The 16,285-nt window shown below is 39.4% G+C and overlaps 1 protein-coding gene across 5 annotated transcripts; it reads left to right on the forward strand.

Annotated features, from left to right (window-relative positions):
• The first annotated feature begins 980 nt into the window (after positions 1-980).
• On the forward strand, positions 981-9,979 carry b4galt4 (UDP-Gal:betaGlcNAc beta 1,4- galactosyltransferase, polypeptide 4). 5 transcript variants are annotated; one of them, XM_061752125.1, is made up of 8 exons: positions 981-1,284; positions 1,379-1,450; positions 5,951-6,392; positions 7,285-7,517; positions 7,613-7,800; positions 7,949-8,071; positions 8,719-8,823; positions 8,899-9,979. In XM_061752125.1, the coding sequence occupies exons 3-8, from the start codon at positions 6,131-6,133 to the stop codon at positions 9,032-9,034; spliced, it is 1,047 nt and encodes a 348-aa protein (XP_061608109.1). In that variant the 5' UTR covers positions 981-1,284; positions 1,379-1,450; positions 5,951-6,130; the 3' UTR covers positions 9,035-9,979. The 5 variants fall into 5 exon arrangements, with proteins under 5 accessions (XP_061608109.1, XP_061608107.1, XP_061608108.1 ...); XM_061752123.1 differs by having other exon boundaries at positions 981-1,450; XM_061752124.1 differs by lacking the exon at positions 1,379-1,450 and having other exon boundaries at positions 981-1,294.
• Positions 9,980-16,285: the final 6,306 nt, after the last annotated feature.

A 16,285-nucleotide genomic window follows, 5' to 3' on the forward strand; every position in this document is an offset into this window, starting at 1 on the left:
CACCTTTAGCATAGGTTACTTCTGACCAACCTTTACGAAAATAAATTAGACATTTGTTAGCATAATCCTTTATGCAGTAATATTTAAAACAACATGCCACCGACGACATTTACCGAGTTTCTCGCTGGAGACTTTCAACAGCAATACTTGCCATCGTGCGAAAAAGTGGACTGGAATTTATTTAAAACAGTGCTGTCCTTTCTTACTCGTTAAATATCTAGACTGTGTAACTATTGGAGCCTATCCCAGCTGTCATCAGGCAGGAGGCGGGGTACACCCTGAACTGGTTGCCAGTCAATCGCAGGGCACATACAAACAAACAACCATCCGCACTCACATTCACACCTACGGGCAATTTAGAGTCTCCACTTAATGCATGTTTTTGGGATGTGGGAGGAAACCGGAGCGCCCAGAGAAAACCCAAACAGACACGGGGAGAACATGCAAACTCCACACAGGCGGGGTCGGGGATTGAACCCGGGTCCTCAGAACTGTGAGGCTGATGCTCTAAACAGTCGCCCACCGTGCCGCCTGTATTTAACTTTTAAGATGAATACATTCGCATCTAATCTTTAAGAACTGTTAGTTTTTTAAACATTAGAGTACATTTTTTCAACTTTTATTTGTAATACATAATGAAATCAAGTACAGCCCCCCCCCCCCCCCCCCCCCCATATTCAAGCACAGTGTCACCGTTGAAACTGCGTAATGTTACAGTGGATTACAATAATAAGAAAGTATACTTTTTAGGAATACAGCCTTTGTCTTGTTCATGATGAATACTTGGGCCTGCTACTCTACTGTATTTTAACGTTGGGCAACATAGTGGTAATTGGAGAGCTGACTATTTTATTTAGCCACTACTTCATGTAGAATGTTTGCGAACTACTGGCATAGTGAAATAAAACAGAGGAAAGTGAACGGATCAATTTTCAAATACTGCACTTTTATTATGAAAGCCCAGAATGCAGGATTCAGTGCATGTATTTGCGTTGACTTTACATCCTTGTTCCAGCCTAAGAAGTGGCAACAAAAACTCTCGTGAAGCATAACACAGGCCAGGTTGCTTTGACTGAAACAAAGCGACGCTTTTAATGTTCCGCGGGCTGTCCAGACTGACCACTTTTGAAGCTAATTGCGCATTCTTCAGCTAACGTTAGCCAACTAGAAGGATAGGGAGAAGCTACTGAGGGAAAACAACTCGTAACAGAGGTAACGACGTCCGGTTTGTGTGCAAACATGGGGAGCATCCGGGTGGAGGAGGACGTGTCGACTTTGTAAAAGGTGGACAATTGTACGTGTGTCGCTTTTCTTCTTGGCGTGATGATAAATGTAGTGTACTACTGTCGTGCTATGTTCGGATGCTGCGTGGAGCTAGCCTATGCTACTTCGACTTGTCCCGAAAAGATGTTGACTTCCAGGAAAAACAAGCATTACTAGGCCGTTTGAAGTAAGTAGTTCAGAGAATACAATATATATGTATCTATATTTACACTTGTTTCTATAAAGATTAACGAGACTGTGATTATATTAAAGAGGAGCTTCATGTTATCAATGTGTTTATTAAATTAACAACTAAATGTCCCTTGTATCGCTGTCCACATCATTTAATTAGATATTTTGGATGAAATTGTAAAACTAAGTGATAGATGAAGGTAATGCTAATTAAACATACTCGTCCACTCACTGTAGTTGTCTCGCCACGCTGCACTATTTGCATATCTGTTGTTTACCAATCCTGGCCACTCATGCCAGAGTAGCATCTGCCCCACTTGCACACTGACTGAGGAGTATCTGCAACATTTGCACAATCAACATTGTCACTGATTATCGCGCTACTAGTCCCTTTAAACTGCATACACTCCTTGAAGTCTCGGCGCCCTTTGCACAATAGTCATTGCACGGGACTATTGCTATATTAGTCATTCAAACTGCTCTAAGTGCTAGAGGACTCTGCATTTTTTGCACAATTCTCAAAAAAAAAAATAATTGTACCGGCATTACCAGATAACTAACAACCCTTTATTGCTCAGTGACTGTTTTTCTCAATGTCTTTGTGTTTCATAAGTGTTCTCTGTCAATTGATTGACTGTTGTCGTACTAGAGCGGCTCCAACTACTAGAGACAAATTCCTTGTGTTTTTTGGACATACTTGGCAAATAAAGATGATTCTGAAACTACTTTTGATAAATGTAGAATGTTTTCTATTGTATAGGGAATGTTTGATGACCAGTTTTTGGACTGCAACAATGTCTTTAGTGCGTCATTTCATGTGGCGAACATGTTCCTGAATTTGATGTTTTGCTTGGATTATTTTTTTTTTAACAAAAGCAAATTTCATCTTATGCACGGTAAAGCACGGTGAAATAGTAGTTGGCACGTCTGCCTCGCAGTCCTGAGCTTCTGGGTTCGAATGTTGGCTCTGCAGTTTTCTTTTTGTGCCCATGCTTGGTTAGATTTTCTGCAGGTACTCTGGCTTCCACTCACATTCCAAATAGACGCATGATAGTTTTACTGTAGAATTGTGGGAACGTGAGTGTGAATGATTGTTCTTCAAATGTCACTGTGTGCTAGGCTGTGATTGACTGGCAAACATCCATCCATCCATTTTCTGAGCCGCTTCTCCTCACTAGGGTCGCAGGCGTGCTGAAGCCTATCCCAGCTATCATCGGGCAGGAGGCGGGGTACACCCTGGACTGGTTGCCAGTCAATCGCAGGGCACATACAAACAAACAACCATTCAAACTCATATTCACACCTACGGGCAATTTAGAGTCTTCAATTAACCTACCATGCATGTTTTTGGGATGTGGGAGGAAACCGGAGTGCCCTGTGAAAACCCACGCAGGCACGGGGAGAACATGCAAATTCCACACAGGCTGGGCCGGGGATTGAACCCCGGTCCTCAGAACTGTGAGGCAACGCCCTAACCTAAACATTCCAGGATATACCCAGCTTCTCTTGCTACCCGTGACCCTAATGAGGACAAGCTTATAGAAAATCGATCGCTTGTACAAGTTTACCTAATGAAGTGTCTACTGACCATTTATTTATTTATGTCTGAACAGTGCTGTCTTCATAGTGAGAATAAGGACAAGCAGTACAGAAAATGGATGGCTAATAGACAGGAGGATGGGTGCAGACAATTCAAACAGATCTGCAATATGATACCAAGCTGCACTGTTGTTACATTATCATTCAGGAGGCGAAAAATATGTTTTTGTATACTTAACCTCCAACTTAAACTTGACCCGTTATTGTTCCTATATGAACTGTAATATTTTCGGAAGATTTGATCTTTAATGGTGTGGTTAACTTTGTCTGGATACATGAGGGTAGTACATGAGTAATGAGATCTAATACATAATTGAATCAAACAGATGTTTTTAATACAACATATGCTGCCATCTAAGCAAAGTCTTTTTCATGGACGCACCTGCTTATTTCAGCAAGACAATGCCAAACAACATTTTGCATGTGTGACAACAGCGTGGCTTCGAAGTAAAAGAGTGCGGCTACAAGACTGGCCTGCCTGCAGTCCAGACCTGTCTCCCATTGAAAATGTGTGGCGCATTATGAAGCGTAAAATATGACAACGGAACAGCTGAAGCTGTACATCAAGCAAGAATAGGAAATAATTCTACCTAGAAAGCTTCAACAATTAGTGTCCTCAGTTACGAAACGTTTATTGAATGTTGTTAAAAGAAAAGGTGATGTAACACAGTGGTAAACATGACCCTGTCCCAGCTTTTTTGGAACATGTTTCAGCCATAAAATTCTAAGTTAATGATTATTTGCTAAAAACAATACAGTTTATCAGTTTGAACATTAAATATCTTGTTTTTGTAGTGTATTCAATTAAATATAGGTGGAACATGATTTGCAAATCATTGTATTCTGTTTTTATTTATTTTTAACACAACGTCCCAACTTTATTGGAATTGGGGTTGTATAAGGGTGCAACACTCCGGTTTCCTCCCACATCCCAAAAACATGCATGGTAGGTTAATTGACAACTCTAAATTGCCCGTAGGTGTGAATGTGTAATTACCATAATTTGTCATGTATAATGTACACCCATGTATAATATGCACCACCAAAGTTTACTTCAAAATTCTGGAAAACCTTTCTCCCGATATATAATGCATTTTTACAATGCATGATTTTGCTTCTACCCATATGATCGAAACATGAAGTATTATCTGTATTTTATTTTTTTCAAAGCATTATTAAGAAGTTAAGCACTTTATTTGAACACGTAATGTTTTTTTTAAAATTTACTTGCTCTTATTTTGCAATTCACAGCCCTACTTTTATTTAGTAAATTAGAAAACTAAAATTTGTGCTCATATGTTTGATTTCCCAGGCAGAATTTGTAAGATGGGTACAATTCTTTAAAGAAAACACAAAGGACCAGGCGAAACACATTTAATTTGATTTTAATGGCATTCGAATTGCCGGCACGGTGGACGACTGGTTAGAGCGTCAGCCTCACAGTTCTGAGGACCGGGGTTCGATCCCCGGCCCCGCCTGTGTGGAGTGTTCTCCCCGTGCCTGTGTGGGTTTTCTCCGGGCACTCCGGTTTCCTCCCACATCCCAAAAACATGCATTAATTGGAGACTCTAACTTGCCCGTAGGTGTGACTGTGAGTGCGAATGGTTGTTTGTTTACATGTGCCCTGCGATTGGCTGGCAACCAGTTCAGGGTGTACCCCGCCTCCTGCCCGATGATAGCTAGGATAGGCTCCAGCACGCACGCGACCCTCGTGAGGAGAAGCGGCTCAGAAAATGGATGGATGGAGGGATTCGAATTAAACGGTCAAGCATTTCAGTAAAGCATTATCATTAAACAAAACATAACAATAAATACATTAATGATGGTTGTTGTTCAATCATCAGTCATATTTAAAAAAACTAAAAAACAACAACAATATTTCACAAATCCTGCCAGGGTATGTAAACTTATGAGCACAACTGTACATATATGCAGTCATGCATACCCCTGTCATATTAGAATGAAAGTGTAGGCTACACCTTTTTTATAACCACTAGATGGCGGCATACATTTATAAAATGTGAAAGTTTTTTCCATTTTTCCCCTATACCACAGGTGTCAAACTGATGGCCCGGGGGCCAGATCCAGCCCGCAACATCATTTTATGTGGCCCGCGAAAGCAAATCGTGTGTCGACTTCATGATTCTTGTGAAAATACCAAAATTGGTGTCTTGTATAATGTTGAGATATTGCAAGCATTTTATGTTACCAATCACCTTTTTGAAATAAATGTAATAATAGTTGATTTTTTTTTATTGGCTTCTGATTTTAAAACTAGTTATCCATCAATTTGTTGTTTATATGTCATTATATGAGACAATATTTTATATGGGTTCACAGTCATAATTGCCCTCTGAGGGAAGCCATAACTACAATGTGGCCCTTGACAAAAAGGAGTTTGACACCCCTGCCTTATACCTATGTATAATGTGTGCTATTGACTTTTGACAGTTTTTTGGGTGAAAAAAATGCGCATTATACACGAGAAATTACGGTAATCGATAACGTGATTGTTATATTTTTCAGTTGTCATCTTGTTGTGTGTGCTTTTGCCTCCAAACACAAGCTTGCTCACTCACTTTCCCCGCCATCCTTGATTGCACCAGCCCCAACCTCTGACTCGTTCACCCAATCACATTCAGACACCTTCATGGCCTCGCAGACAGTTGGAACTTGTAAAACTCAACACCAATTCATGTAACAACTGCAGGGTCGTTACTCGCTACAGTATATATAATAGTATATAATTTAAAACAAAATATAGCAGGAGGGAATGCTTTGCAATATTTTTTTGTAGCAAATTTGTGGAGTTTTTTTTTTATTATTATTATTTTTTTTGCTCCTCACAAACTTGTTTGCTCTGTGAACTAACATATGGTCTCTCTCTCTCTCACAGGTGATATCTTTTCATGCCCCAGATACTTCATTTCAGGCTACAACCGCAGATGTTAAACCCAATAGTGAACCACATGGTGGAAACTGTAAAGCAGCGACATGCTTCTTTGTCATGGGCTGACTGCTCTGGCCACGGAGGACATGTTTTAAACTAGAAGAGCGAGACCACCATCACGCAGCCATGGGCATTTGTTCATCTGCTTCCAAGATGTTGCGCAGGGTGAAGTACATTTTCCTGCTGCTTCTCTCCCTGTCTGTGCTGGCATGGTTTTCCATGTTCTCAGGTGGGAGCGTAAAATCAACACTGCTCCCCTCAGCAGCAACGCAACCTCTCATTAAAGTAGAGGGCACCCAGGTCATGGCAAACTTGGGGACGTCAGCAGCCGTTCGTTTAATTACCTCAACGGCATTAGAAGAATGTCCTAAGAAGTCGCCGCTGCTACGTGAGTGAACGCCCACGTTTCATTTAACAGGTGGACAATATACCTGTATGGTGTTTTATTTGCTTAAAACCAACACTGGTTTCAAACTATACGCTAATTCTGATGAGAGGTTTTGGTTACCTTTCTTACGACCACAATAGTAATATTGTGAAATTAATATCTTCCTGGCAGTGTCAATCAAACCTGAAATTTATTATCTTTGTAAATGCTGAATTCTTGATATAGATCTTCTACAGGGTTGGATCTGATTATATTGTGCAGATACCTAACGTATATGGTCCCAAAGTGAAATTTTTTCCACAGGGCCCTAAATCCCTGGCAACGCCCCTGGGTGTTGGCTTATATAAATATCATATAGGATCATCAATAAGCCATACTTGTAAAAAAGTAGAACTGCTGTATGTCAGCTGCCCTGACAAATGACAAAATAAATATAATAAAAAAAACAAGGACTGCTAAGTGCAGTTCAATTTAAACGTAACATGTAGAACCTCAAAAGGTTGAACAGAAACCATTCCAGGACACCAGTCAACTTCTATCAAAAACACATTTTCCCATCTGTAACAATTTTAATTGATCTGTTTTATCATGAATTAATAATTGTAATTAACTAGCTTAACTTTATGACAAATGCATACATAAGTGTAAAAAAGAACCTAATCACTCATGTAATGTTAGTGCTTAAACAATGAAATTCCTTACTAACTTTGATAAGTGATGTACAGGCGTGTACAAGTATATTCTTGTTATTCTCTTAACTCTCCTTGTTTGATATTGTTATGGCTGGTCCTTTTGGAATAAGTGTCACAAAAAGCAAAACGCACAAACTGAGCTTTCATAAGGTACGCTCAGGCATAATATGAATCTTCATGAATAAATTCAAATTCCACAGAAGGTGCAGTGAAGCTGAACTTTGAGCCCTCTCTGAAACTGAAAGAGGTGGAGGGTGAGAACAAGCGGGTGACTGAAGGGCAGTATCAGCCTTCCTCCTGCACAGCCAGACAGAGCGTGGCCATTCTCATTCCCCATCGCAACCGAGAGCGACATCTCCTCTACCTGCTGCACCACCTGCACCCCTTCTTACAGAGGCAGCAACTCCACTATGCTGTTTATGTTGTACAGCAGGTACTGTACTTATCAACGCTGACTTTTATCAATTGATGGCGTACGATTATTTTTGTATCGTATTCTAATTTCACTATCACTTCTGTTTTTAAAAGGCCGGTGATGCCACTTTTAACCGTGCCAAATTACTGAACGTGGGTTACTTAGAGGCACTTAAAGAGTACAGTTGGGACTGTTTCATTTTCCATGATGTGGACCTGGTTCCTGAAAATGATCACAATCTCTACATTTGTGATTCGCAACCCAAACACCTGGTGGTTGGCCGGAATGCCACCGGATACAAGTAAGTTCCTGGCAAAGACTCATTTCCTGTACACCATGTGTGAATTGTGTAAAACGGCCCACTCTTGTCTGATAGTACAAAATTATTGTGAATGTTCAGATAATCCTAGGGTACTCAGGGTCTAAAATGAATGCATTTCCTCCGTCAGGCTGCATTACAAAGGCTACTTTGGAGGAGTCACGGCAATGAGCAGAGAGCAGTTCCGTAAAGTGAATGGATTTGCAAACACCTACTGGGGTTGGGGTGGAGAAGATGATGACCTTCGCATCAGGTGAAAGAAGAAACAGGCCCTGTAAACCCTTTTTACGATATAAACTGCTTCACATCCTTTTTTTAACATGACTTGTTTATAACAAGCAGGATAGTTCAGTGTGGCTTGGTGCATAATTAAAATCCCGAACTGGCCTTTGGATGTGTAGTTCAGATGGCCATAGCTGCCTCATCTATGTCGATGACATCACACTAGTATGACAAAAGGTAGCCCCAACAATGAATTTGAAAATATTCTGTATGTGACACTGTAAACAAAGAATACCAATCAGTGGTGGTACTTTTACCACACTTTGAAAACCACTGATCTAGGTGAACGTAATAACCTTCAGAAAGGGAAGTGAAGTTTACATATTACCTTTAACACACTTTTTATTTTAGTGGACTAAATCTACTGCAGTTTTCATCAACTAAAACAAGACTAAAACAATTTAGTTGACAAAATTATGACTAAAACTAAACTACATTTTCATCAAAAGACTGACTAAATCTAAGTAAAAATTTGCTGTCAAAATTGACACTGGCAAAAAGTGAGACAATACAGAACATTTTGGTACCCGTCACAAGTTTTGGTGGTCGAAACACACAAGAAAATGTGTGTTGTGCTCGATGAAGAAGGGTCTTAATGCCTTGCACTTGTACACTTAGGGTGGAGCTGCAGAAAATGAAGATTGTGCGACCACCTGCTGACATTGCACGCTACACAATGGTGTTTCACAAACGGGACCACGGCAATGAAGTCAACAAGGACAGGTCGGTAATTTGTCATTGTCGCGTTCTGACAACAATCTCTATTTTACCTAATTATTCCTTTTCCCGCCTACCCAGGATGAAACTGTTAAGACGAACCGCACTAGTTTGGAAAAAGGATGGGTTGAACAGTTGCAAATATCAGACGCTGTCAGTGGAGAGGCTGCCGCTCTATGTCAATGTCACCGTAGACATTGGGAAGCCGAAGAGCTGACACTTCAAATAAGCTCTGCTCACTGTTATGGCATTTTAGAGAGGGGTGAAAAAAGTAATACCTGCCATTGTGAGTTAGACATCATACAGTATAACGCATGCAAGTGCAGTACACATATGAAGAAGCAGAAGTGAACGCTCAAATGTGGTTAAATATGCAATAATTTCACTTCATGAGCTCAGTGATTTCACTGTGGCAACGAAACTGATCAACAAATGTTGTATTATGTGATGCAAGTCTTGAACGTTATTGTTCAGCTCTACATTTGTCAAACAACACTTGTCCAAGGGCCCTATTTGTGCAGTCAAGGATTGCCCAAATGTTGTTTATGCATTCCTTTTATTTATCTCAATTGTTACAGTACGTCTACTTTGTAGCCATGCTGGATTCAGGACTGTGTGAGTTTTTTTAAAGTACTGAATGTGAATCATCACTTTTTTTTTTTCCTTCCAAACCTAGTTTGCACTTTTTGACATTTCATCTACATGTTATACTTTTAAAGTACACAATGCTCAACATATCCATGACCAAATGTCTGGCTGAACTCAAGTTAATGTTTGGACTCAAAAAGTGAAGTAGCAAGGAGTGAACACTGGTACAGTATGGCATGTTTTGAAATACTGGACAAAAGACAAAGCCTTGATATTATTGCAAGACCGAATAGAACATAGCACATGTTCAGTAAAAGTAGCCTCAAAAGTACTGCTGTTTTCTTTTTTTTCCTTTTTTTTTTTCTTTTTTTTTTTAAGATTAGATATAATGTATATCTTAAATAGGAATACTTTATACACAGCTTCAAGAGTCTGTTTCAACACTACACAATGTGCCCCTATGCTATTATGTATTTACAGTATATAATGCAGACTATTATTCTCGACTTGTTATTCAAGAAAAATGTTTTGCAATACAGATGTTCTTGGAGTATATAATAAAAAGTGAGCTTCAGCTGAATTATTTTAATGTATGTATATATACAATTGACACTGTTGAGCACATTATTTGCAACTGACAATTTCCAAAATGTTGTGCAAAAAGACTGTGTCCTTGTAGGATTTGGGTGATGCAATGAATCTCTCGCTGTCCTCAAATTAAGATAATCTTGGTTATTACTTTTTAAATTATTAAAATAGTCAATGATATTTATTGGCTGCCTTTTCTTAGAAGTTTCTTTTGTCCTGCCAAATTCATCAGCCTGAAAATATTGGATTTTTTTGTATTACATTTTATTTTCAAATGGGCCTTATATTGTTGTTGTTGTTGTTTTGCAGGAAAATGTGATTGGTGGTGGATCATTATTACCTTAACTGTCTAAATGTGACCAATGAGAATAGCCTCTTGATATTATATAAGTAGTAAACTCCCTGCTGGCTAGTAATGGGACTTGAGACGCACGTATCAATTTCATTATATCTTGAAAGGGATGTGTGGCTTCTTGTGTATTACAACTTGGTTGTTTTGTGTCCGTGTGACCATCAAATGTTTCTTCCATTTAAAGGTTGATTGCAAAGTACTTCAATGACACTTTCAGATTATCTCAGACACTTTGCTAATCCTGAAAGACCAATGTTGCTACAGATGTTTCACTTTGAATCTGTGCTTTCTAGATTCATTATACAACGCATTTCATTATTTGAGAATGTCATAAGTGGATTTTAAAAAAAAAAAATAAATATAAGTGGCATTGAGTTTGGGAAAAGACATGACTAATACATTTCATAGTGGGGAAAATGTTGAATTATTATTTTCATGTTGTCACATGATCTATTGTGCTGGTGTCTTTGATGGTAAATTCAGCCACAAGTCACGGTTATTTGAACTAATAAAACAAATAGCTTAGCTTGAAACGATCTACTCACTGATTGCAGTGCATGGATCTGGCCACTGGGAGGCAGAAGTAACAAGGTTGCCATGACTGTAATTTAGGCAACATTTTCAGTGCAATACTGAATAGTCAGTCTACAAACCTAACTCAAATACTTAGTAAATTTACCTACTTCTGCATTTTACAAACATTAGGTTAATATAAGTGAGTTCCGTTACAAATGCCAGTCGAATAAGGCCCCGAGGGTTACTTATTCATGTGGGGGAACTCCAGTAGTGCATATTCATCAGAATATTTTTTATCTTGTGCATGTTTTTGTCTGGCATAATTTATGTGCATGTGATAATAAAATACAGGTATTTTAAGATTTTATTTGTTTGCAGAGACCAACATATCCATCTGTCCCAATGTAAGGCCTTTGGTGGAGCGTACAGGAAGGGAAGGTGGCATCATCCATCCATCCAACCATTTTCTACCGCTTATCCGAGGTCGATTCGCGGGGGCAGTAGCCTTAGCCTGGACGCCCAGACTTCCCTCTCCCCAGCCACTTCATCCAGCTCTTCCGGGGGGATCCCGAGGCCTTCACAGGCCAGCCGAGAGACGTAGTCTCTCCAGCGTGTCCTGGGTCGACCCCGGGGTCTCCTTCCGGTGGGATGTGCCCGGAACACCGCACCATGGAGGCGTCCGAATCAGATGCCCCAGCCACCTCATCTGGCTCTTCCCAATGTGGAGGAGCAGCGGCTCTACTCTGAGCTCCTCCCAGATGACCGAGCTTCTCACCCTGTAAGGGAGAGCCTGGACACCCTGCGGAAGAAACTTATTTCGGCCGCTTGTATCCGGGATCTCGTTCTTTCGGTCACGAACCACAGCTCGTGACCATTGGTGAGGGTAGGAACGTAGATCGACCGATAAATTGAGAGCTTCGCTTTTCGGTTTAGCACCATCAAATAGTTTAAAATTAATGCATGTGTCTTTGTAGTGAAGCTACTGATACACACAACAACATTACGTACAAAATGTTAATTTAGTTACCTCAGCGACATGAGAGCAGCAAAATACTGTATAGCCCTCTTAGCAAATCAAACATCTTTAAGGCAGAAATTGGGGTTTTTATTAAAAAATTAAAGGCAGAAATTGGGGTTTTTATTAAAAAAAACAAAATTAAAAAAAAAAGTTGGCGGCACGGTGTACGACTGCTTAGCACATCAAAGCCGGCCTCGCCTGTGTGGAGTTTGCATGTTCTCCCCGTGCCTGCGTGGGTTTTCTCCGGTTGTCAGGTTTCCTCCCATGTCCCAAAAAACATGCATGGTAGGTTAATTGAGGACTCGAAATTGCCCGTAAGTGTGAATGTGAGTGCGAATTGGTTTATATGTGCCATGCGATTGGCTGGCAACCAGTTCAGGGTGTACCCCACCCAAAGATGGCTGGGGATAGGCTCCAGCATGCCCGCGACCCTGGTGAGGATAAGTGCTTCAGAAAATGGATGGATGAATAGAAAAAAGTTTGAAATGTGCCTAATGAAGTATCCACTGCAGACTTTTTTTTGTGACAGCATTTTACCAGCATAGAGGAACCAGAGGAAAAGCAATTCATCAGTCTTTCGTGGTGTTGGTCTCTTAACTTTCTGGATAATCCAGGGTATGATGATTGACACTAGGATCCCCTCAAAGCAGTTAGTGGGGTGGTTGCGGGCATACACACTGGAGAGATAAGCAAAGAATCACTGACACACAGAAACAGATGACCAAATTTAACTTGACGTGAGGTGTCAGAGTTGACCACGTGTAATAGACTATCTTCACATCAACACAACAACAATAGGATGTCCAAGTTGCACATAGTTTCCATTCCTTCATGTGTATCAGAAGCAAAATATTACAGCAAAAAAATATGCTGTGACCTCTATAATGAAGACTGCTTCTTATTTGCTTACAGTGACCCCTTGGCTATTTTTTTTTTTCTTAATGGGGCAAAGAGAGAGCGGGATGTCTGAGGCTTTGTATGGACAGAATGATGTCATGTCCTCTTCCTATGTTGCAGAAAGAAGCTTTGTCTTCCAGAGGCCAGGCCTGGTCATCAAGCTCACATGTGACACACTCACAAGCACACTTTATAAAACAAGCAGTGTTGACGCCATGTCCAATGTGTGCCTTGTGTGTAATGAGATCTAGCAAGCTGTAGAGAGATTTAAGAGCTCTAGCAAAATGTCTGTTTTTTTCAAAGTAATTATTGGGTAGAATTATCAAAAAAATACTTTTTAAATTGTACGTGTGTGAAGTGTTGTAGATTGGTGCTTAAACATAATGAGACATTTTTCTAATACGGTATTTGGGTTACATGAGAGGGGCTTAGAAAATAAACATGTTTACATCACCATTGCTACTTGCAACCACTTAAAGTTAATACAGTGTACGCAGTTTTCCTAACACTAAAGTTGTGGTTGTTGAACACGTTTCACATTATTGGTAAAACGAGGCAGTATTAGGGTCATTTTCATTTAATTTGATCAGTAATGGGAAAGACATACCCCACTGTATTTCCTTTTTTTTATTATTTATACATTTTACTGATATGATTATTTGAAATATTAGCAGTTATTCAAACGGTAAGTGATTCTCAGGAAAAAAATATTCATAATTAATATTTTTCAAACTTTTAATGCCAAACTGCCTTTCCCTTTATGTGTCCCAAATGAAGTTTCATAATTTGCAACATGTTTTCTGAAGATGCGGGTTACATTTTTGGATATACAGCAATAGGATTTTTCTCCTTTTGCTTAAAGGAGGTATAAGGTCGGAATGGTCCATATTTCACAAACAAGTTGATTTCATGTGTTTTTTGCTCAAGAAAATAAAACTGAGTCATTTCCAATAATATCAATGCATTTTGGAGCAACTGGAGCAATAGATAAATATCTAATTGCCTTTGGAACACCCCTTTTTCATCACTAAAATCAACACGCCCCCATATCTTGGTGTCCCGTCAGTGGCAGAAGTGGAGATCAAATTCACTGCATATCCGGTGTGGAAAAAGGGATGTACTGTACTATAAAGTGACAGTATTTAGTCATGTTTTATATATTGCACTCTGACATGAACACAACAAATATAGCACCCTAAAATTATGTTAAATTGCTCATTTATTATGCTGAAAAATCTAATTTATTAAGGTTTCATTTATTAAAATGGCACGGTAGCTGCCGCAGGGACAGTCTAAAACGCTTACTGTAAGCGTAAAAAAGCACAACGTGGCTTAATTTCAGATAACTATCATCAACACAATTTATCTGGACATCTCTACTTATGCTCCCTTCCACCTCTGAAAATATCAGAACGACAGCCCAAATATTATGGATTTAACTGACGTAAAGCATGTTTCTTTTTCTCTAGTGAGCTACGGAGAGGAAAATGCGTCAACGTCGATGAAATAAAAAATATCGTGCTGATTGTTCTGATATTTTCAGAGCATGAGCGAAGTGGGCATAATTGTCCACATAAATTTTGGTGACGATTGATCGCAGTTTTGGGACATCAATCTATGTTCAGCTTTTGGCTGGGAGATCCTCGTCAGATGTCCACCGTTATGACAGTAACCCCTGGTCATCAAAGTCCACGGTCAGTGGACAAAATCAAACGCCTGTTTAACATAATTGTCCAAACTATTTTATCAAGCTTTAAAGACTGATAAAATAGTATAAACACGCTTCCGTGATGGCGGGTGTTCGCTGTGACTGTCATCCATCGTAACTCTTTTCAAATGTCTAGAGGCATTTGTGACGCAATCAATACAAAATTGAGCTGACGAAACCTGTTTATTATACTGTATGAAACTGACCTCATGTGGGATGACGTGGCTGTTTTCTTTCCTCAAAGGAGGGAAAAAAAAGCTTATTAAAACGTTTCACTGCCAATATTATGTTATTGTCTGATAAAAAAAAAAAAAAAAACACATCCAGACTCTCAATATAGGGAAAAATTACACCACAGAAACTGTAGTGGTTCAATGAGGAAATGTCCTTGCCTTCTGCACTTGACGTGTCGGGCGGTGACAGGCTGATGTGTCCAAAATATGGGCGGGCCAAAATCAAATCTTTATTCAGAAAACAAGTCTAAAATTACTACTGAGTTTTTTTTTTTGGGGGGGGGGGGGTTCTGCAGACACCATTTGTAAGTCGCAGAACTATGAAGCGCTAACGTTCACATTATTAGATAGGTCCTTTAATATGCCTTTTCCACCAAAACTAACACAAATACATTGTTTTGTTTTTTTTTGCAAATGGTCCGTCTTTGTTACTCAAGCTGTCTTTACCATTACTGTCACTGGAGGGTCTCGATATGTTGTTGCAATACACCAGATGGATCTGTGAGCTGAAGTGCCAGGATGTGGCACCCATTTTGCATTCACACAATAGCAGCAAATAAATGGTGTTATTTCTGAGATATGAATGAACATGTATGAATTTGTGATTGTGAAAGTGTCGGAAGTTCAGAACGATTGCATGTCTGTTATACGATTGTACAAAGGCAAGAATGTAACAAATTTAATGAATAGTTAGGATCGTTTATGTACCTATACCCACAGAGTTTAAAGGGTGACACATAAATTGTCCAAGTCAGACAATTTTTATGAAGCTTTCTAAGTATTCACCATTGTGCACTTTAATTTTTACCATTATGCAAGTAGTGTACAGTATTTCAGTGGGCCACCACAATTTACTTTGTCAATAAGGGCTGCCTTTACTACGAATGCTAGAAATTTTAAATCAGCAGAAACGTTTTGAAAATAGGACTAAGTGTGGCTGTTTCAGCATGGGAGACATTGACCCATACAAAACTAAGGCATTAAAAAAAGCAAAGAAAACTGCTAAATTATATATTTTCTTTTTTTTCCAAGTGTCCTAACTGATATTGATCAAATGACATGGAAATGAGCCATAAGACAAGTACAGTATTGTGACTAATTGTAAGTCTGCTCCTGATAGAGACACGTAGCAATTACTGTACACATACAGGTAGTGGAAATGGGAGAAAATATAGCGTAGATTGTTGGTAGTGTTTTATATGTGTGCTATGTTTTAACAATTTTTTTTATATCAGTGGTAGATTTGATGTTTGTGGAACTATTGATAAATAAATGACGTGCGACGTGCATCAGGGACATAACTTTTATTATCCCTCATCATTTCTCCTCCCCAAACGGTTCCAGCAAAGTTGGAAACAAAGAATTCGACACAATGTGCCAAGTATGACCAAGAAATAAGGGATGTAAGGGATCTAGCCCCAACCCTGATTGATTTATTAACTGACTGATTATAGTGGATCAACGTATAGCTCTGATATACCAAAACAAATGGTGATAATATTTAAAGGAAGGCTGTACTGTTTGCTGGGCTCAAGCAGCCACACAAATCAGTGATAGACGAGTAAAGG

The sequence above is a fragment of the Phyllopteryx taeniolatus genome, chromosome 17, assembly GCF_024500385.1.
Source record: "Phyllopteryx taeniolatus isolate TA_2022b chromosome 17, UOR_Ptae_1.2, whole genome shotgun sequence".
In the NCBI taxonomy this organism is placed as follows: domain Eukaryota; kingdom Metazoa; phylum Chordata; class Actinopteri; order Syngnathiformes; family Syngnathidae; genus Phyllopteryx; species Phyllopteryx taeniolatus.

Coding starts and splice junctions, on each gene's coding strand:
- b4galt4 (XM_061752123.1), top strand. CDS start 6,131: ATGGGCATTTGTTCATCTGCTTCCAAGATGTTGCGCAGGGTGAAGTAC. Junction 7,801..7,948: donor CGGAATGCCACCGGATACAA/GTAAGTTCCTGG, acceptor TTCCTCCGTCAG/GCTGCATTACAAAGGCTACT. Junction 8,824..8,898: donor AATGAAGTCAACAAGGACAG/GTCGGTAATTTG, acceptor CCGCCTACCCAG/GATGAAACTGTTAAGACGAA.